This window comes from Hylobates moloch, unplaced genomic scaffold (assembly GCF_009828535.3).
Source record: "Hylobates moloch isolate HMO894 unplaced genomic scaffold, HMol_V3 SCAFFOLD_4, whole genome shotgun sequence".
NCBI classification, from domain to species: Eukaryota; Metazoa; Chordata; class Mammalia; order Primates; family Hylobatidae; genus Hylobates; species Hylobates moloch.
In genome coordinates this window covers 118,964,293-118,986,074 of record NW_026652279.1, presented here as the reverse complement: position 1 = coordinate 118,986,074, position 21,782 = coordinate 118,964,293, and the positions used below count along the sequence as shown (strand labels likewise).

The 21,782-nt window shown below is 32.1% G+C and overlaps 1 protein-coding gene across 3 annotated transcripts in view; it reads right to left on the bottom strand.

Annotated features, from left to right (window-relative positions):
- The window catches only part of PCDH17 (protocadherin 17), a 98,042-nt gene that overhangs the window by 54,392 nt on the left and 21,868 nt on the right, over nt 1-21,782 (bottom strand). For all 3 annotated transcript variants that reach the window (XM_032150982.2, XM_032150980.2, XM_032150981.2), the window contains 2 exons: nt 6,889-6,947; nt 6,582-6,754 (listed from right to left, as the gene is read on the bottom strand). In XM_032150982.2, the coding sequence (XP_032006873.1) occupies nt 6,582-6,754; nt 6,889-6,947 (232 nt within the window). The remainder of the gene's footprint in view (nt 1-6,581; nt 6,755-6,888; nt 6,948-21,782) is intronic.

The window sequence follows — 21,782 nt, the reverse complement described above, 5'->3', positions numbered from 1 at the left end:
GAACAGCAGGCCTCTGTGACAACTGTTTCAGCACTGATTGAGTGGTTAGGTTAAATATTAAAAGCTGAAAGAGCCGGTGCCCCTAAACAAAGGCTGGAATGTAACAAAAGCCCGTCAAGAGTCTTGAGTAGGCCTTTCCTGGGCCTTAAAGCATAGCAAGATAACAAAGAAATTCTTAACAGGACACGTTTAGGATTAAACAAGTTTTACTGGGGGTCTGAAGAAACTTCCCAGACCTCCACAAACAAGTTTTATTGGGGGGTCTAAAGGAACTTCCCAAACCTCCATGATTTAGCAGGAGACAAAATGAGGGTAATCACCCCCGGCACGTGGACCCATCTAGATTAAGTAAATTTACTGAGGCTCCAGAGGAAGGTCTTCAGGACTCAGACCTTAGTTATAGATTAGAAGAAGTTAATCACTTATGTCTTTAGACAAATGCACACTTACACATAGACATATAGCTTAGAAGGTATATAAGCTCTGGAAAACTTTGTAATTTTGACTTGGTCTGGTGATACTTTTCCCAGTCTTCTCCCTGTACTCGGTTACAGAAGTAAACTCTCTTCTTTCCCAGTTCGTCTGCATCTTGCTATTGGGCCACAGGAATAAGCATCTTGACCCTCTCTTTGGTCTGGGAAAAGTTTGGCTGTTGTCTGTTACAGGAAGTTCTGGGAAAAGGCCTCGACTGCTTAATTGGAAGAGTCAGAACTACAGTAACCATTCCGCAGACTAGAACACAGAAAGAAACAGTTCTACTGCTTTTCTTTTTAGTGTCAGTTACAGGGAAGATTGTAAAGTAACTGGTTTGTGGTCAGCACCTTAAACCTCTAACTCACTAACTTCACACAATCTGAATGTGTGGTTTCACACATTTGTCCCCAGGTGGGCACGAGCCTCAACTTCTATTTCCTTGCTATAGCTTTCTTAAATAATTCCTTCAGGGTAAAATACAGATTGTGTAAAGTTTCTTAATCAGTTTCATTTCCAAACATAATTAGAAATATGATGAAATTTCAGTCGTTATATGGGGAATTAGAAAGGGAGAGTTGAGGGAGTGAAACTCAGAGCCTCCCCCACCCTCACCTCTAGGTGACTGTGAAATTACATAACAAATACTGCCCTCACTTAAACTAGCCTAAGCCTATTTTGATTAAGGTGCCCCCAAGCAAAATTCAAATACTAACTTAAAGAAACAAACAAATATTTATTAGCTTTACTTTCTGTGATTTTCTAGAATGTTCTCTAGGAAGGAAAAAAAGGCCATCCTTATGGAAGAAATTTAGTTTTAGAAGTGGAATTCACTAAAGCAAACCAAAGATATTTGATATTCTTATTACTGTCAACTTTTCATGGATTTTAAAAATTGGATTTGAATCGAGAATTTCATTATGCAATTTTTAAACTCAAAGTAATTTAAGAAGACAGATTTTCTAACAGTAGAGGCAGGAGAAGGAAGCCATAGAATTAAATAGAAAACTAGAAATTACAAGGCAATTAAATAAAATGAAAAAATGAGAAAGAATTAGAATGGCAATCCCTGGGAAGCAGAGAAGTCCTTGAATCCAGTCACGGGGAAGGGACCGACAGCCGGCCACCCAAAAGGGTGATGTTAGAATTGGTGATGATCCCACCACCACTTCTGGCACAGGTTGCAACAGAATTATCATGTACAATTCTATTTCAAGGAGTTGGTTTCAGTCAATTATAAAGATAGCAGAAAGCTGATAATCCTTGGAAAATTGGGAACTATCACTTAACCATCATTAAGGAGCTCCGAGAAATTGCTGGTAAGCATTTATAAGGACTGTACATTTATTATTTAGAAATCGATGGAGACTACTAAATTTTAGAAAATGCTTATTAAATCTTTTCATGAAGAAAAAGTTATTGATAACAATCAAAATAACTTACAGGGCTTCTAATGGATAGAAATTCAAAGATACAGTACTTACTTAAAGAAGCTAAAGTCTGAATAATATTCTGAGGCTTAAGAAAACATAGCTTCATAAACTCTTTAAAAAGTTTTATTATTTATAAAACTATATGTAGCTCTTCTTTACAGAACTAATACTATATTTATTTTCATTAGGTCTTGATATAAATCAGTTTGTCTTCTTCCAAAATATAAAATCAGTTAAAAAAAAAAGGATCAGATATATTTTTCTCAATATTCCATGGCTTTCTTTTCCCATTTTTAAAATAAACAATAATTTATTAGGTAAAAATACATATTTACCTTTTTGTTAAGTAATATGCTATTATGGTACTATACAACTTCCAAAATATTTGGAATTTTTTAATCTATCTACCTACCTACTATAGTTTATAAATGATGAAGGGGGGGTATGGAGAAAATCTAATTAACTAATAGAAAACTAGGGCACAAACATGCAATAAAATGGAAAGAAACTAGATACATTCTTTGAATTTTTTCCCATCACACTAAAAGCAAAAATAACCTCTTCCTACTAACGGGTTTATTAACATTACATCCTTAAAGCTATCTTCAGCTCTAGTACAGTACATCACACCTTCAATTAGCTGCTGAATTCTTTTAAATTATTTTGCCAAAATAGTGGGCAATACATTACCTTTGCAATGTATTTGGAATTAAACTAATGGCAGCAAAAATACACAAATATCAGGAACGGAACAAATAGAAAAAATTTCACTGCACAAAAGATAAGAAACAAAGTAATATTTGAGCTAATAAAATAAAATCTCAAAAGGCCTAAGTCATTTCCAAAGGAAAACCATTATTAACAAAGAAAGTATTGAAAATGTGAAGATTATTTTTGAAATTGATTTTCATTTCTAAGTTAAAAAATATTTCAATTTAAATATAAAACATTATTTTTGTAAAATGAGATCATTTAAATTGGAAAAGAATCTAATATAAAAATATAAAATATAATATGTTACTGAATTTTAATTGAAATCTGTGTAAGGCACTGCTACACATTTTTAGTAAGAGAAAAAGATTGATAAACACATCTCCTTTCATTTAGCTCTAGTTTTTTTTCGTAAGAGAAAATTTACTTTTGTTTTTTAGGGTAATTTTGAAACTATTAAAATTAGGGTTTAATATTTTAAATCTACATGAAATAATTATTTGGATATGGCTGTCATCATCTCTCATCTATAAAGAAAGTTGCTATTTATATGTGTGCTTGACTTAATTGTGGAATTGTCTCTCATGATGTTTTTCAAATAGAATAAATAAATATATTGATCAAGACAATAGCTGCTTGCTTATTTAACATTTTAACATTATTTCTGAGTAAACTACTCATTACATGAATAGTATAAAACATTGTTTGAAAGGGCAGGCTTTGAATGTATTTTTTAAATTTCTATACTGCCTTCACTACTTATAACTACAGAATATTAAAAAAAGTTACTTAATAGTTACTTAATATCTACTGAATGTGAGAGTAACAGTACTTTCCTACCTATAAATGCCATGAAAATTAAATAAGGTAATATGTTTCAGGTACTGAGCAAAATACAGTAGTTCAATCAATGCATATGAGATATTTTGATCTTCTCCCCCTTGGTTTGCACACATTAACTGAAGTTTTTACTTACTCTGATGTTTATTCAATATATTCTCATAGCAATGAGTCAAAATGGTTATTTGAGCAAAGTCTCTCATTTAGAGACAAGGTTGTGTGGAAAATAGAAAAGTTAGAGCCATATCCAGACCTAGGATTAAACTCCTCCCTGCTGTGCCAGTTAATAAACTTTGAGTTAGCTTATTTTTTATATGTAAGATAAAACTAAAAACTTTTTAGAGTTTGCAGGTTAAACAACCTAATGTTGAAATTGTTCGCACTGTTTATGGTAAGTGGTAAGAACTCAATAAATTGTAGTCTCCTCGAAATCTAGATGAACAGATACAAACATAGATACTTGAAAGACAGACTGACAGATAGATAAAATAGTTGACATAGACAAAAAAGATAGATAAAGAGATATATAGATGAGAAGTAGATAGAGAAATATAGGAGGATAGAGGACACAGAAAGATGAGAGGAGAGAAAGCAAAGGAGGGGAACATGAAGAGGGGGAAGGGGAGACAGAGAGAGAGAGAGAGATCACCCTATCTGTAATTAGTTATGTATGATTACTTAAAGGCAGGCTCTAATTCAAATTCATTTTTGACATTTCTGAATAATCTAACGTTTCCTTACATATTCAAAGCACTTACTAGATATTTATTAAATGAATGAATAAATCAAATCAATGGATCAATCAATCAGTGAAATATTATTTTAACTAACTTTAAAAAATGTAGGGACATGGATGAAGCTGGAAACCACCATTCTCAGCAAACTATCCCAAGGACAAAAAACCAAACACCGCATGCTCTCACTGATAGGTGGGAACTGAACAATGAGAACACTTGGACACAGGAAGGGAGCGGGGAGGGATAGCATTAGGAGATATACCTAATGTAAATGACGAGTTAATGGGTACAGCACACCAACATGGCACATGCATACATACGTAACAAACCTGCACGTTGTGCACATGTACCCGAGAACTTAAAGTATAATAAAAAATACATATAAATCATGCTTTAAAGTGGAAGCCAGTCTTTTACACATAATTCGTAAATTATTTAAGTGTATCTTCTAGATTCAAAATAATTTTCCTGTATTTACTAATAGGGATGTGTGGCATTCTTACTCTTAGACTAGCAATTATTTCCTGTGCAATATTATTTAAAATTTATGCCATCTTTGGCATTCTTTTAAGAATAATAGCCACCTTCCCCAGACTTCAATTTTCAATATCAAAATTGAAAAAAGAGCTTTTTAGTATAAATTGCATTTTCATACATAATAAATAAGACCGCTTCCTTTCTCTATAAGAGAATATACATAAAATTCACTTCTATCAAATACATTTCTAAGTTAGTGGTTGGCATGGAATTACACAGTTAATGTGAATAGCAGTTTTTTGTTGTTGTTGTTTTTGTTGGTTTGCTCATTTTTTAAAAAATTAACAGAGTTTCTCATAAAGATACGATAAAAACTCTTTACTTACTTTAGGCATTTTCATAAGTAGTAGCCAATCAATTATCTATCAGTCATTTTATGTGTCATGCACATAGATGGGTCTATCTCATGCAGTGTATTTACATATCAAGTTTCAACAACCCATTATTGAAAATGTATCTCAAAGATTCATATATTTTATAAAATCACAGAGCTACAACCCATCATGACCATTTAAGTCACGTCAAGTAAACATACATATTTTCAGAAAATGGGAATAATAAATAAAGATTCACAATGCTTTTGTTAAAAATAATTTTTAAAACAATATTGCACTTTTAACACAGAAAGTTGCTATGGTAAAAGATCGTGAAAAAAGTCATCAGTCTAGCAATTACTACTTAGAAAACAGCTTTCTCTGAGGTCAACCTTAAAATAAATTCAGCATAATTATATTTAGTCCAAAAATATTAATATATATTTAAACTGAATATATATTAATTTTGTTTTAAATATATATAAATAAGTATATATAAACATATGTATATACTTATATATATGGGTATATTAATATTTACATTAAACATTTTAACATGACTAGAAAACTTAACACTGTATCTGTTGAGATATATATAATAGAACAGGCTGCCCTACAGGCAAAAATTTACTTTCTATAAATCATTAATCAATAAATGACTTAGAGGTTAGGTTCACATATTTTAAATGTAGTTTCTCATTCAAAACAACTGAAATAATAAGTGTAAATATATTTAAATGCTACTAATATTCTGAAGGCTATTACTATATCAACTACAGTTCTTTTCACTTTTTACAATAGGACATAAAAAACCTATTCACAGTTTTTAGTCTTATACATAAGAGTAATTTAATTTACTTTAGATGAATCATTAGCAAACATTTTATTGTATTTGAAACAATAAAAACATTAAAATTAATAAAAAGTCATATGAGACGAATAAATTAGATAAAATTTTACAAAAATATATATGTATTTATTAAGACACATTGCTTTATTACCCATTTGATATTCATGAAGTCTTAGATGTAAATCAAAAGAAAGCCAAAACTCTGGTTTACCTATGACTCTTGAAAAGCTATTTTGAAGCTAAAATCCAAACAAAAAATAAATCAACAAGCATTGCTAAGAGCTATAAAATTCAGTGATTTCATTTTATCTAAAAAGTGTTGAATTTACTAATTTTTATACTGTAAATTCATAAATATACATATCTAGCTAATATATGCCGTATTTTCCTTGTTAGTATAACCCTGAATAGGAAAGGGTAGGAAATGTCTATGAAATAAGAACAATCAAGTGACTTTGGTCAAGTTCTTACTTTAGGATTAATGAATGATACCCAGGGCCTTCATTTTTCATTTTTGACTGTGTTATTCAATGGTTGCTTTTTTTCTGGGGCAACCTCAAGATTTGCTGTTTCTTTGATATATTATCAATAGTCCATTCCACTGTGATAAACTGCAACTCTAGATCTAATAGGTTTCTAATGACTGCTTAAGCTTTACACTTTGTAAGCATTGGAAGACTTCACTCACCTTGTTCAAGTGGTTGGCTTTTAGTTGAAGTAGTTTTCATCTTGAGTGCCTCCCTAACAGACATGTCACAGCAGGAGCCTTTGTTAGTGTCTTGGTCACTGTCAGCCTGATCACTGTCCCCGTGCCCACTGTCTCTCAGGCTGGCTCTTTCTGGGTCCTTAAACGTGGAGCTACTGAAATACATATAAAGAAAAAGAAGAGAAAGTGTTGTCTCTACTAGTTTGAATCTGAAGTGTAGTATCTTGCAAAGCAATTTTGACACGAATGCAAATGGAGAAGCTGAGAAAAGTTATTTAATAGGCCTTACCTTTGAACAAACTGCTGCCTGCTGCCCATGTAATTGGGCTCTGCGGGAAAATTGTCTGTCTGTGAAAGAGAAGGAAAAAAATACGTATAGTTGTACACTGGACAAATCTCCTGCAGAGCAACAAGATTTCCTAGTGGAAAAATGATTAATAATTCAAAAATTCCCTTAATCTTCAGATTTGTACATTTTAATTAAATTGGAAATTGCTGACATGTAATTATGTACTCAGAACAATTAAATGGTTCCGGTCCACAAATTACCTGTTAAAGTAAACAATGAGCCTGTCATAACTGGTATTCTCTTTTAGTACCAGGATGGATAACACTGGCTGTGTTGTTTCATTACTTAGATGTTAAGATTGAATATTTGTGGGAGGAGTGGGAAAATGACCTAATTTCTCCATATTAATAGTGTGAATTATTTAATAATACTCATTTTTAAACATAATTACATCATCTTCTGGGATTCTATGCCTTTCCTGATGTAATGTCATTTAAAGTCATCCACTCCTCAATTAAGAGATGCAGGGCCTTTCCTTCCAATTTTGCCAGTAATGGATACAAGCATATCACATATAGTTGAACTCATTGCTATAATTCATTCTCAGCTACAACCCAACTATGGAAACTATGTTCAAACAATCCAGTGGAAATGGATTTCTATTTTACTTCCTAGTTATTAAAAACAAAGCAAAACAAAAATAAGAGAGAAAAAAATGTTACTTAAAACGTGAGCATAAAGACACTGAGAAACGAGGCTTGTTTTTGCGGCTGTTTTTACTGCTTCCAAACTGACATGGAGGTCTGCCAAAAAGAACTGAATTCTCCTTGTATCATGGAACAGAGTCTTTTGGGAGAAAGAGACTGGATCTTTCATAGATTTCCCTATACTGTACATTCATACACATTACTTCTTCTTGCAGCTGACTCAGTGACAAAGCTTCTCCTGTTTTCTGCATCACTTCATATCACGGCATTATACTCTGAAGCAGCTATGGGTTCCTACAAGATCATCCAGCATACAAGTATCAGTGACACAGGGATCATGCAATTCATGAAACAGAGGGCCCAACGTAAGACTTAATGTAGTGCAATATGTGCTTTCCTTATTAAGAAGGCTAATTTAAAATAAGATATTCTTTTTTTTCTTCTTCCCATATAATAATATAAAGCATTTGACTTTGTGAGCAATTACTGAAAAAAGAAAAAGGCATATTAAGAATGATAGTTTAAAGTATTGATAAGTAATATAAAGTATTGATATCATTAAAGAATGATAGTTTATTTGATATCATTAAAGAATGATAAAGTATTATGTAAGCGTCATTGTCAAGTCTGGGGACAGAAAACCCCCCCACAAATTTCTTAATATATAACCTTTTTTGGTTTGTCCAAATGACCTTTATCAAAGTACACACAAAGATGAAGTGAAGCATTGGAAAACTTCACTCACCTGCATGTCAAAGTACATGCAAAGATAAAGTAAAAGAGGTGGATTCATTGCTCACTCCTATCTGTCTTTTACTAGCAGTTGGTAGCAGATACTTTCCATTTACATATTGTAGTAATTTCTAGATTCAGTGAAGCATCTTGCTTTTTGTTTCCATAATGACAAAATATCAGTTTTTAAGGATAACTTGATTTTCTAGTAAAGTTAATAGCAGTAGTCAACATCAGCAGCAAAAATGTTTCCAAAAATATTTTGAAAAATTTTTAAACTATAATTACTTAGTCACTTCGCATTTTAATTTAATAAAAACTAGTTCATCCTTTGAATTGATCAAACACATGTATCTAATCCACTATTGCTGTCGGTTGAAAACTAAATAGAAGTGTTTTAGAACACTTCAAGAAAACATAATCCAGGTTATTAAAGAGACAATAAAATGTACTGTGAAATCAGAAACTCTAGTTAGAAAATGTAAGCACTATTATAAGTAGTCTTGTGATTTTAATGGTTTTAATTAAGTGGAGCCTCACAGGATGTGGATCCTTATTCGTTTAGACACAAGGAAATAGTCTGGGGAAACTTTTTTTCTCCTGTCCTGATAGGAACAGTATCGAGAAATGTTTGCATATTATTAAAGTTCTAAGCATTTCTAATTAAATAAGAAACATAAGCTAAGAAATGAAATCATATTTCCATTGAATGAAGTGCTATTGAAATTACATGTACACACACATGTATTTATGCATGAGCATTTGATGAACTCTGGGCAATGGTACTGCTGCCAAATATTGGTCTGATGAAGATAGAAAAACAAGAGGAAGAGAGAAAACAAGGGTGTTTGGGAGAGAACAAGAGAAAATAGAAAGGAAAGCCAAAGAAAGGCCAGGTGGGGTGTCTCACGCCAGTAATCCCAGCACTTTGGGAGGTGGAGGCAGGAGGATCACTTGAGCTCAGGAGTTCAAGACCAGCCCTGTCAACGTATTGACACCCCATCTTGATAAAAATAATAATAAAATTAGCCAGATGTGGTGGTGCCCACCTGTAGTCCCAGCTGCTCAGAAGGCTGAGCTAGAGAATCACTTGAGCCCAGGATGTGGAGGCTACAGTGAACTGTGACAGCATCACTGCACTCCAGCCTGGGCAACCTGTCTCAAAAACAAACATAAATAAACAAACAAATCTGAGGAACAGCAAGAGAAAAGCACAGAGAAAGAAAGTGGGAGAGAGAAACGAAAAGATACAGGAAGGCGGAGGAAGCAGGGTGAGAGGAGTGAAAAGAAATGTAGAAAAAATAAGTTGGTTTCTAATTATAGAATTTCACAAAGTACAATTTTAAAAGTTTGCAATTCAATCACTAGCAGAGTATCAGAAGTTTACTAATAATGTCTGAACTCATTGATTAAAGTAGATAGGAATATGAGAGATTGTGTGTGTGTATAATTATCATAATGTAATAGCCATTTGGCCTTTAACAAACATATAACTAATTCACTACATTTTCATTATCTAGACTCCAAGGGTGTCTGAAAATTCATTTAAAATAATCTGAATATAAAATAACAGTATTTGCATAGAAAAATGAAAAATAGAGAAAAAAGCCATATGTATGACAGCATCATTTAATTAGAAGTATAAGAGTATTCAGATATTTTACAACACTATACTCTAAAAATTGAGTTTTACCTTTTCCATTTATAATTCATAAATTTTAAGTCTTGGAAGAGGGTAGAATTTGAGGTCAGACATTTGTACATTTTAGGACTCAGCAGAGTAATTAAACATGATTATTTACAATGCTTGAAAACCTTATCTTTCATGCAAACTAATCACTAGTGTTTTCTCTTCAAACTCAACTTGAACACAGTGACTTTTATATGATAAACATATAAACATGATGAGTTGTTTATCATTAAAAATATCACATGTACCTACAATTGGTGGGTAGTCACATAAATGTTTTCAAGTAGATATTTTAAAAACTATATGATGATCTATTTAAAAATCTACAAAAAAATCAATAATAAATGAGACAAAAGTTATCTTTGTAAAAAAAAAGTGATTATTTGCTCATAGCAAAACAGATGTGAACTAACATCATACTGAATGTACCCTCCTATCTTTTTCACTTTCTTTTTTTGTGTGTTAAAGATAATAAAAAATTAGATATTCTTTCCTTTGTGGAGAAAATAAACAGGAAAATAAACAAGCGAGCAAGCAAGCAAACACTTAGAGTGGATAAAGTTTGCAGAATATGAATTCTTTGATTATTTGTCTTTTTTCTTTACTAGTACTCAGCAAACTGTGGTACATTTATAAATGATATTAAAAATCAACATTTTTATCAGCAATATTCAGTAATAAACTATTCCTAAGGATATGCAATCTTCTACAACTTGCTATCTGATTCAAATTCTGAAACAAATTATTGTAATTTTTAAAAAACTTGTCTGAAAAAGGTCAAAAGAAAGCAGGTAGTGAAACTGAGTCATGCTAGCTGAGACTAGGAAAGCTCTCTATTTGAGGAAGTAGGTTATTTTGATATGGCCACTTACATGTCCTTAAGTTCATCTGAGAGGAATAAAAGCAATACACTTATAATAGCGCCTATCAATTAATTATTCAACAAATATTTTTAAAATATATAAGACCTGTATGCTGAACATTATAAAGAAAAAGAAATAAATTTACAGGGCCTAAATAAATGGAGAGATACATGTTTATGGATTGGAAGACAATTTGGATCCCCAAATAATGTATACATGTAACATAATTCCATGCAAATTCTCAGCAAAATTTTCTGTGTATTTAAACAAGATGATTCTTAAATTAATATGTGATAGGAGATGAACTACAATAGCCAAAATAATTTTTCTTAAGATAAATCAATTTCTGTAGAAATTACACTACTCTCTTTTAGACTTACTGTTGGGCCCAGCAAGGTGGCTCATGCCTGTAATCCCAGTACTTTGGGAGGCTAAGGTGGGTGGATCACTTGAGGCCAGAAGTTCGAGACCAGCCTCGTCAACATGGTGAAAAATTCCTTGTCTACTAAAGAAAAATACAAAAATTAGCTGGGCTTCAAGGCACATGCCTGTAATTCCAGCTACTTGGGTGGCTGAGGCATGAGAATCCCTTGAATCCAGGGGGCAGAGGTTGCAGTGAGCTCAATCTGCACTCCAGATTGAGCAACAGAGTGAGACTCTGTCTCAAAAAACAACAACAACAAAAAGACTTAATATTGAAGCCACACTAATGAAGACTGCAGTATTGCCAAACGAATGAATACATACAAAAATGGAACAGAAGACTGTCCAGAAGCAGACCCACACAAATATGAACAGTTGATTTTTAACAAAGTTGGAAAGACGATTCAATATATAATTCAGTAGAAATGAACCTTGATCTATACCTTAAACATTAGACACACACACATACATATTCTCTTTTTCTCTCTCTCTTTCTCTCCCTCAAACATGGAACACAGACCTAAATGTAAATCGTAAAACTAAAAATATTTAGTAGAAAACTTAGCAGAAAATCTTTGTGACAGGGCACTACACAGTTGTTAGACAATATCAAAGCATGATCCACAGAAGAAAAAGTTGGACTTTATGAAATTAGAAATGTTGATTTTGCAAAGACACTGTTAAGAGAATTTAAAAACAAGCTACAGCCCTTGAGAGAACATCTGTAATGTTGCATGCAGACTGTATAAAGAACTGTCAAAACTAAGAAAACAAACAAACAAACACTTAAAAGGCTTAACACTAAATCATATAGAATATACTGATGGTACAAAAGCACATGAAGAGAGATTTACTATAATCTGCAGTTAGGAAAATGAAAATCAAAATTATAATAAAATGACACTATATTTATTAGATTATATGAAATTTAAAAACTTAACAATACTAATTCTGATGAGGATGTGGAACAACTGGAATTCTCATAAATTTTGGTGAAAATGCAAAATGGTACAGCTATCCTGGAAAACAACCTGGCCATTTCTTATGTCAAACATAAATCTATCATATGACCCAGCAATCCTACTTCTAGGGATATACCCTAAAAAAATGAAAACTATGTTCACATAAAATTCTGTATGTTTGCCCCAAACTGGAATCAGCCTAGATATCTTTCACAAGGTGAACAGACAGACCATCATACATATGTGTAATAAAATACCATTTAGCAATGAAAAAATGGACTACTGTTGTAACAACCCGAATGAATCTCAAAAGCTTTATGTTGAGTGAAAAATTCAATCTTTAAAAATTGCATACTCTATCATTCAACTTATAAGACTACTTATTAAAAAAAGCAGAGCTATTATGACGCAGAACAAATCTGTGGTTGCTAGGGGTTAAAGGTGAGGGAAAGTATGACAGAGACAGATAGCGTTAAGGAAGCTTTTAAAGTGATAGAACTGTTCAGTATCTTGCTTGTTTCATGAGACTACACATGTATGAACATTCATAGAACTATACACCTCAAAAAAGGTTCACATTACTATAACTAATTTTAAAAGCAAATAGTAATACCAAAATATACCTAATATGATTATCTGCATCACATATATGCTGAGGATTCTTCCTTCTCAGAAAATAATTATAATACAAGTTATTTTTTTGAATATTCTCAACAAAGAGTGTTTCTGAACTTGTCTTTTAAAATGATACTGAGCCAATTTCTAAAACCTATGTAGATATTTAATATTTATTTGGACAGAATACAAAAGAATTTGGATATAAATATCTATTTAATCACACCATCAAATCCAAGCAACAGATCCATAGCTCAAATTTATTTAATTTTATTTTTTGAGACAGGGTCTCACTTTGTCATCAGCCTGGAGTGCGGTGGGGTGATCGTGGCTCACTGCAGCCTGAACCTCCCAGGTTCAAATGATCTTCCTGCCTCAGCCGCGCAAGTAACTGAAACTACAAGGGTGAGCCAACATGCCGGCTATTTTTTTTTCTTTTTTTTTTTTTTTAGTATAGATGGGGCTTTGCCAAGTTGCCCTGGTCTCGAACTCAAACTCATGAGCTCAAAGGATCCACCTGACTCGACCTCCCAAAGTGCTAAGATTACAGGCATAAGCCACTGAACCCAGCCTTCAAATTTTATTTCTTCCAAAGAATTTTTTTCTTGTGTGCATCTCTGATTTACCCAGCCATAAAATAAATACTTTATATAAAAATTTCAAACTGCACTTGTTGCAAAGTAGTAGCTTGTCTTTTGAACAAAAGAAAGAAACATGGCTAGATCGTGGAGGACTGGGCTCTGTCTTCAGAAATGATGAATTGTTTTAATTTTCAGAATGGCTCATAAAACTGTTTCTACCTTTGGAAGTAAGTTAATACCATACTTTGTAAAAACTCAAAAGACATGTAATACAAAATGGTTAGCCTCTGAAATGTACCAAAATGTATGCAAAATATTGTCAAAATAATTTTACAATTTCGGCAGCAAAATTAAGATAATATAAGAGTATCCAAAATGTGGGGTTTTAAGTTTATATGAGATAATGTATGCAAATTTCTTAGTTTATAATACAATTCTCATTATAAGCTTTTAATTTTTAAATTGTGCAGCACTGTCATGATATGAAATAATGGTAACTGGATGAGTATATGGTAAATTTTAATGCAACACTTGGATTTCTATAAAATTAGACACCTGTGGGATGAGAAAAATAAAGACCTCATTATTTCTAGTCTAATTTCTAGTGAATTTCTAAGAAAAAAATCAGAATACTAGTCTTCAAATGTATCCCTGCAAAAGGAAGAGAAGAATAATGTGAGCAGTAAGAAACTATTCTATGGTTAGTTTTTCACCATCAAACATACCATTTAAGTAAATGCTGGTAGAATTCAATCTGGGATTAATTTACACATACTCTGATAATTATATATGTGTGTGTGTGTCTATATATATATACACACAATATAAATAACCTTGGTGCTAATTAGCCAACATTATGCTACCCATTATAGATAGAGTCATGAGATATTCAGGAAATTTCCTATGAAAGGAACAATTCTGACACACCATAGAACTCTGACATTTCCAGAATGATTGGTGTGGGGACATAGGAGGCAATGGATTATAAACTGCTAGCATTCTTTTGTAATTTTAATAGAGATGGAGGCTGAGGCAGGGGAATCGCTTGCACCCAGGAGGCGGAGGTTGAGGTGAGCAGAGATTGCACCATTGCACTCCAGCCTGGGTGACAGAGCAAGAATCCGCCTCAAAACAAAACAAAACAAACAAACAAAAAACCCCTGTTAGCATTCTTGAAGTCCTCTTGGCTTTCTCTATCTCTTTGCCAAACTGGAGACCTTTAAGTCAGAGTCTACTACTCAGCCCAATGGATGCATTCATTTCACAGATGTACATTTAGCTCAGAACATAGGCAGTACCAAATCCAGCATGAACAATGTAAAATTCACAATATCCAAGATTCAATCAGGAATTACAGGGCATGCCATAAGCCAGGAAAATATAACCTAGACCTGGGAGAAAAATCAATAAAAACAGAGTCATGGAGTCTTACGGTAGATACATTTTCTTAAAATTAGATATAATTAAATTTAAGAAACCTGCTAATAAGCAAAAATACATTTTTACAAATTAAAATTTTATGATCAAGCTGGTTTTTAGCCTAATTTATTTAGCTACTATGGACATGCTTGGAAACTGTAATGCATTGAGTCTAAATGCATGTTTATAATGTCACTAATTAAATTCTGCATTGGGAGATTTGGAGTACAGTGTCTTGTATTAGGATCTACAAAACAGTATTACTGTAGTGATGTTTATTATTCATTCTACTCAATTGCCCTGGGAGATAAAGTGGAGGCATTGTTTACATTTTTTTCAAACAAAGAAACTGTAGCTAAGTGACTTTCATAGATTTGTCTATCATATACCCAATTTATTATAGAACAATGACACTTGCCAGAGCCTGCCAACACCAGTTGGTTGCTGTACTGCCTCTCTAAGATAACGGAGAAAAATAATGAACCATTCCAATATTTTTGGAAATAAGTTGATGAGAAATTAATGTAACTTTCCTTGAAAATTTTTTTTTACAATTACTATTACATAATAAATAAAACTAGAACTACTATCCCCTTAATACCAAGGATGAGTGATGATAGGATTAACTAATAGGACCTTTAAAAATCGATCAGAAATATTAAAAATATGTTCAGGAATGTAAAAGCAGGGCATGGAGAGTGTCTCCTTAAATCTTGTGCCTTAACTACCTCCCTTGCCTCATGTTAATTTTGATCCTGAGAGAAATAGAAGATATAAAAAAGATTCAAACGAAACGCCTAAAAATAAAAGCTGTAGTATTTTAAAGTAAAAATACACTGGATGGGACTGGCAGCAGATTAGAGGCTAAGGAAGAAAAGATGTAGCATTTTTTCAGCAAGGTCTAGAAACATTTGCCTCAATAATCTAAATAGATAATACTTAAATTTATTTTTTGCATTATTTGTATAAGATTTATATGTTTGTGTCAACATTATTTTTATACATTTCAAATATATTATAAAGATAAGTATTTCAAATACAAAGTGATCTTCCACTGTTTGAAATATAAACATGAAGACATTTTTAATTCTAGGTGTATTAATCTAGAATAAACGTAAGTATGTCTTTGACTTTTTGAAGTCATTAAGAGAGCAATTCATCTCTTAAAATCTAATTTGGGGTTGGATGTGTAGTGAACAGAACAACATTTTGTCTAAAAATAAATGATTCTAGATATGGTGTTAAATCGTATAATTATAAATTCAGTAAAATTTATATTTTCAGTGTTTTCCTAATCCAGGGGTACAGAGACATAAAATTTTGAAAAATACCATTGAATTAGGGACAGAAGTTTGTCTACCTTGATACCACTGCGTTGAAAACTAAACAAAACGAATTTTTGCCTTAATTCAAAGCCACTGCTTTTCACATTGATAACAAGCATTCTATTTGCAGTAGACTGAACACAAGGGAGTGTTAAGAGGCGAATAATTCACTTTAAGCCTTTTCATACCGATATTGCTTCTGATAGCTTTGCCTTCCACAGAAGATATGGTGTGGTTCTTTCTACATTGCTGAAGTAGGCAACAGCATTTTAAGCCACCACTTATAAAGTCATCTGACAGCACCTATGGCTGTGGAATTTTTAAAGTGCGTGAAGTATGGCAATAACTGTATTTATCAGTGGTTTTCAAAATAATACATTTTGTACAAGTATAGTGTGGTTGACATTTGTGTTTTGCTACTAAAGGCATAATAAAAACATTGGGTATTCTTACAATATTGAGCAAAACCCAGCATTCCTTTAAATTAAAAATGAGAGGACAGGAACAGCCACATCCTGTAAGTAAGAATTTTAAGTCTGCTGCTCAATGAGGATGACTTAGATTTTTTTCTTAAAGTAATCTGGGTATATATTAAGATCTCTTGCAAATGCTAACTCTTTGAAATGACATTGATAACTTTAATAATAACTGATGTGCCAGCATTTAATTATGTAATTTATGAATCTTGAAAAAAGTTATCTTTGACAAGAAGAAAACTGAGATTATCAAAAGGTAAGACGAGCCCTATTTGTTATCTATGAAAGCACATAAAATAGAGACTGCCATACATTCACTTTATATATTTGCTGTATTGCGAATCCCAGGGCCAACTGAGATGCCACTAAATACTGGATGTGCCATGAAGACAGAAATTAAAACACACTTAAAGACTGCTAACTCCAACATCCTCAAATCACCCATTCTCTTCAGTGTTGTCAGCCTCTTCATCTCAGCCCTATTCAAAACTTAGTCTTCCCTTTTTATTCCAGTGGCAGTGCAGGAGTAAATTTGAAGTTCTTTTCTTTTCTGTTTTTTGCTATCTCTCAGCCAGACTTATCTCTGGAGACATCCCTCTGCTTTCTTTCTCCCATGCTCTTTTTCCATCTCTATTAAGAATACTGAAGACTTTTCCCACTGAAAGAAATATCTAAAACTGGATTCTCTGTAATAGGGCCTCCAGGACGAAGAATTCAAAGGTTATATGTGGCCAGTGAAAATTCATTACATTTCTGAAATAGCTTCTTCTAATATTCTCGGTATATAAAGACAAAGGAAGAGAATAAAGAAAGGAAGATAAATTGGTGATATTACTTACTATCGCTAAGAATTCTGAGTCTTACGGTAGATACATTTTCTTAAAATTAGATATAATTAAATTTAAGAAACCTGCTAATAAGCAAAAATACATTTTTACAAATTAAAATTTTAAGATCAAGCTGGTTTTTAGCCTAATTTATTTAGCTACTATGGACATGCTTGGAAACTATAATGCATTGAGTCTAAATGCATGTCTATAATGTCACTAATTAAATTCTGCACTGGGAGATTTGGAGTACAGTGTCTTGTATTAGGATCTACCAAATAGTATTACTGTAGTGATGTTTATTATTCATTCTTCTCAATTGCCCTAGGAGATAAAGTGGAGGCATTGTTTACATTTTTTTTTTCAAACAAAGAAACTGTAGCTAAGTGACTTTCATAGATTTGTCCATCATATACCCAATTTATTATAGAACAATGACACTTGCCAGAGCCTGCCAGCACCAGTTGTTTGCTGTACTGCCTCTCTGAGATAATAGAGAAAAATAATGAACCATTCCAATATTTTTGGAAATAAGTTGATGAGAAATTAATGTAACTTTCCTTGAAAATTTTTTTTTACAATTACCATTACATAATAAATAAAACTAGACCTACTATTCCGCTTAATACCAAGATGGTTCTTTGAAAGAATCTGTACTTCTACATTTCTATACCTTCATGTTATTGTTTTAATGTGCTGAGCTTTATATATAACTCTGATAACTAGACTTTTCTTTGATCGATAACGTTAAAAGGCAATCATGGCCATTTATTATCAAATATTCTACTTCATGCAGTAGGTTTAATCATATGATTACTTACCATCATTATACTCATATAAATTGTCAAACTAGGCACCTATGAATACCTACTTTTTTCAATGCAAAAGAAATTTAATATGCTACTTTTTTCCCATCATTATGTAAAATTCCCACACACAAACAAAATAATTAAAAGGTGATCCAGACATATAACAGACTACAAGCCTGTTATATATTTCCATCAATTTATTTTTTCACAATACACTAAAATAAGAAACTTTATGAATACAATAATTTTGGTAAACAAAATTCACCATTCTTACATCTCAAAATATTAAATCATCAATTAGAAGATAAATCAATTATTATTTAGATAATGTTACATTTGACAAATGAAATTAAAAATATCAACAAATTTAGTTTTCTCTCTGTTTTGCATTATTCTTTCAAGCTGTCACCTTTGTAGGTGCATTTTAGCTCCTAATAGAAAAAACAAAATAAAACAAAAGAAGTTCAAGATGAAATGGACTGACACAACGCCTATTGTTTTTCTTTTAACTCTTGATAGGCATAAAGAATTTTTACTTTTTTATAACTATAAACAACAAGTCAGTCCACTAGCTAATCAACCAACGTATTTTATAATAATTAATAGTTTGGGTAAATTTTGAAATCCCCAACCTTCTACATAGCCTTCAAAGATAATTTACCAATTCCATCCAAAAACGTAATGAAAGACAACCTCTGATATGACCATCACATAGGAAAAGATATTCCCAAATTTGAGGAAAAAATTAATTATTAATCAAATTAATGAGTATTAGATTTCTATGATATTTATCATTTTCTCTCTGAAATATAAGAATATATACCACATTTAAAATGTATGACTCAATGGAAATAGTCTGTTTTAGGTAGACATTTATACCTCAAATTAAAATAAAGTGTCTTTACTAGTGTTAATATACTTTTAATTAAACATTGGCACAAGATGAAGTGAAATTTCTGTACTCTTTATCAGACTGTCACATAATATCAAATTCAAGCATCTCCAATTTTTTCTTTGCTGGAGATATACCTAATGCTAAATGACGAATTAATGGGTGCAGCACACCAATATGGCACATGTATATATATGTAACAAACCTGCACACTGTGCACATGTACCCTAAAACTTAGAGTATAATAATAATAATAAAAGATTTTAATTTCAAGAATTTTCTCCTCTAGTGAAACAAGCAATCTTACTTAATGACAATCATTACATGAGACAATAGGTCTGCATTCTTTTATATCTAGTTTTAAAATAACAATCATTTTGATTTTGTTAGAAACTTTTTATAAACTACATGGTGCAATTTTTACAGGCACACACACACAAATGAAAAAAACTTAAGAAATATCGATAATAGTCATGCTTTACAAAAATGGTTGTCTCATGGCCCATTATCTGTTTTTGAAAATAAAGTTTTACTAGAACTCAGCCATGTCCCATTTATTTGCATGTTTTCTATGGCTGCCTTCTTGCTTCAATGGCAGAGTAAAGTATTTGTGACAGAGACCTTCATGAACCATAAACTTTAAAATATTTACTATCTGGCCCTTAACAGAAAAAGTTCTTGGCTCCTTACTTAGAAAATCTAGGTCTAGGTTCTTAACCATATAATTAACATTTTTACTCTGCACATTCCTGTAGATAAAATATTAAAGATGAATTTTTATGTATGCACTATGCTTAATTAGGTCATAGTTTAGAAAAAACACAAATCATTTTCTTTCTCTGTAGGACACAGACCTCCCTCACAGGATGTACATGTGGAAAGCACCTGATTGAAAAACTGTTCCTATTTCTTTTAAGTGGATTGCAGTGTTATGTGATTTGCACTGTGTTTATATTAAATTCCAAACTACTTAAAACTGCGGAAACAGTACTGCCATGGGAACACCTGAAAACAAAATGCACTTTGACACGTGAAGCTTCCTAAAGCATATTATAAATTCCTCTAGAGTGTACTTAGTATAAGAGTAAATACCAGTTCTTTCCAGCAACATTGCTCTTCAGCTCTTGTTTACTTCAAAGAATTCACCCTTATACCCAGAACTTACTCCTTTGTATTGCATACTTCCTCACCTATTTTATAGGATGATCTCACCACTGTACTACAACACCTTCAAATCTCTTTCCTCTTAACCTCACCTCTATAGGTCCATTATAATTATTTCTTTTTTTGTGAATGGGGAAACTAAGTCCTATGGAATTTATGAAAGGCTAGTGGAGGTTTCAATATGAGTAAGTAATATGAACAAGTTTCTTTTCACTCAAATTTTGCACTCTTTCAAGTACTGTACGATTCATCTAGCTTTTCTGTGTATTGTGCTTTCTATTCTATTCTATTTATCATTGTCACATCTATTTTACAGATTTATTATTCTCATTCTAATTAACACTCCCTACAGTTTCTATTACGAGGTCATACCCCCTGGAATGGCTTTCTTTCTAACTATTCAGTTCTGAATTAGATTAAACACAAATAAAAGGAATGAAATCTACTGGACTATTTTGACTAGAATAAAATAATAACCAGAGCCAGTTCTATGATTAAATCTGAGAATTGATTTAAGTAAATAAATTTAATAAAATTAAATAAATTTAACATTAAATCTAAGATTAAATCCAAGAGAATCCTGGGCTGCTCTATAGTATCCAAAATTTGTGAATACTTTTACTACACAGGACAAAGCTAGAGAACCTCTTGAAACTACTGCCAAGTTCCTATTTGAAAGACCCTGTGGCAATGTGCTATACATAGGTCACAGCATAGTTTTTAATGTTTAATATGTAGAAGCCTTAAAGAATTCTCCTCTAATGTGACCTGCAATCTAGGAACCAAGTTGCAGTACTTTATAGCAGCAGTTATTTATACTATATAAGTTTCTCAAACTCTATAGATACCTCAATATGATAAATGCATGCCAATCATGAGATCCCAGTGGTATAAGAGCAAGAACTCTAAACTTTGAATCAGATGACATTAGTTCTGTATTCCTAGCTGGCTGTAAATACGTGAATGAAATCTCTGTATTTCAATTTTCTTATAAGAAAAGAAGTATAAATGGAATCAGAAGCAATTGTACGCATCCAAATTTCTAATATTCACTATCCTACAACAGTTCTTTTGTAGAAACTTCTCTTCATTTTCTCCTTGGTACAAGCTTTCCTTCCTACAAGGCCTCTCTCCATAAAAAAGAAATCACAATTTATACAGAAGACTTAACATCTTTCTACTTTAGAGTTTACTTTGTTATTTTAAGAAATTTAAAGTATCTAGAAAGCGATTTTGGAAAATACTCTACCATAAGTTTGTCACTTTTAAAATCATCTAACAAAAATTAACCAAAAGTGACCAAGCCTGGTTTAGAGGGTGCAAAATGAAATTTGTAATAAAATTAATTAGTACTCCAGTAAAATTACCTTTTTATAGTCATAAGTGTTCTTGAATAAAACTCTATTCTT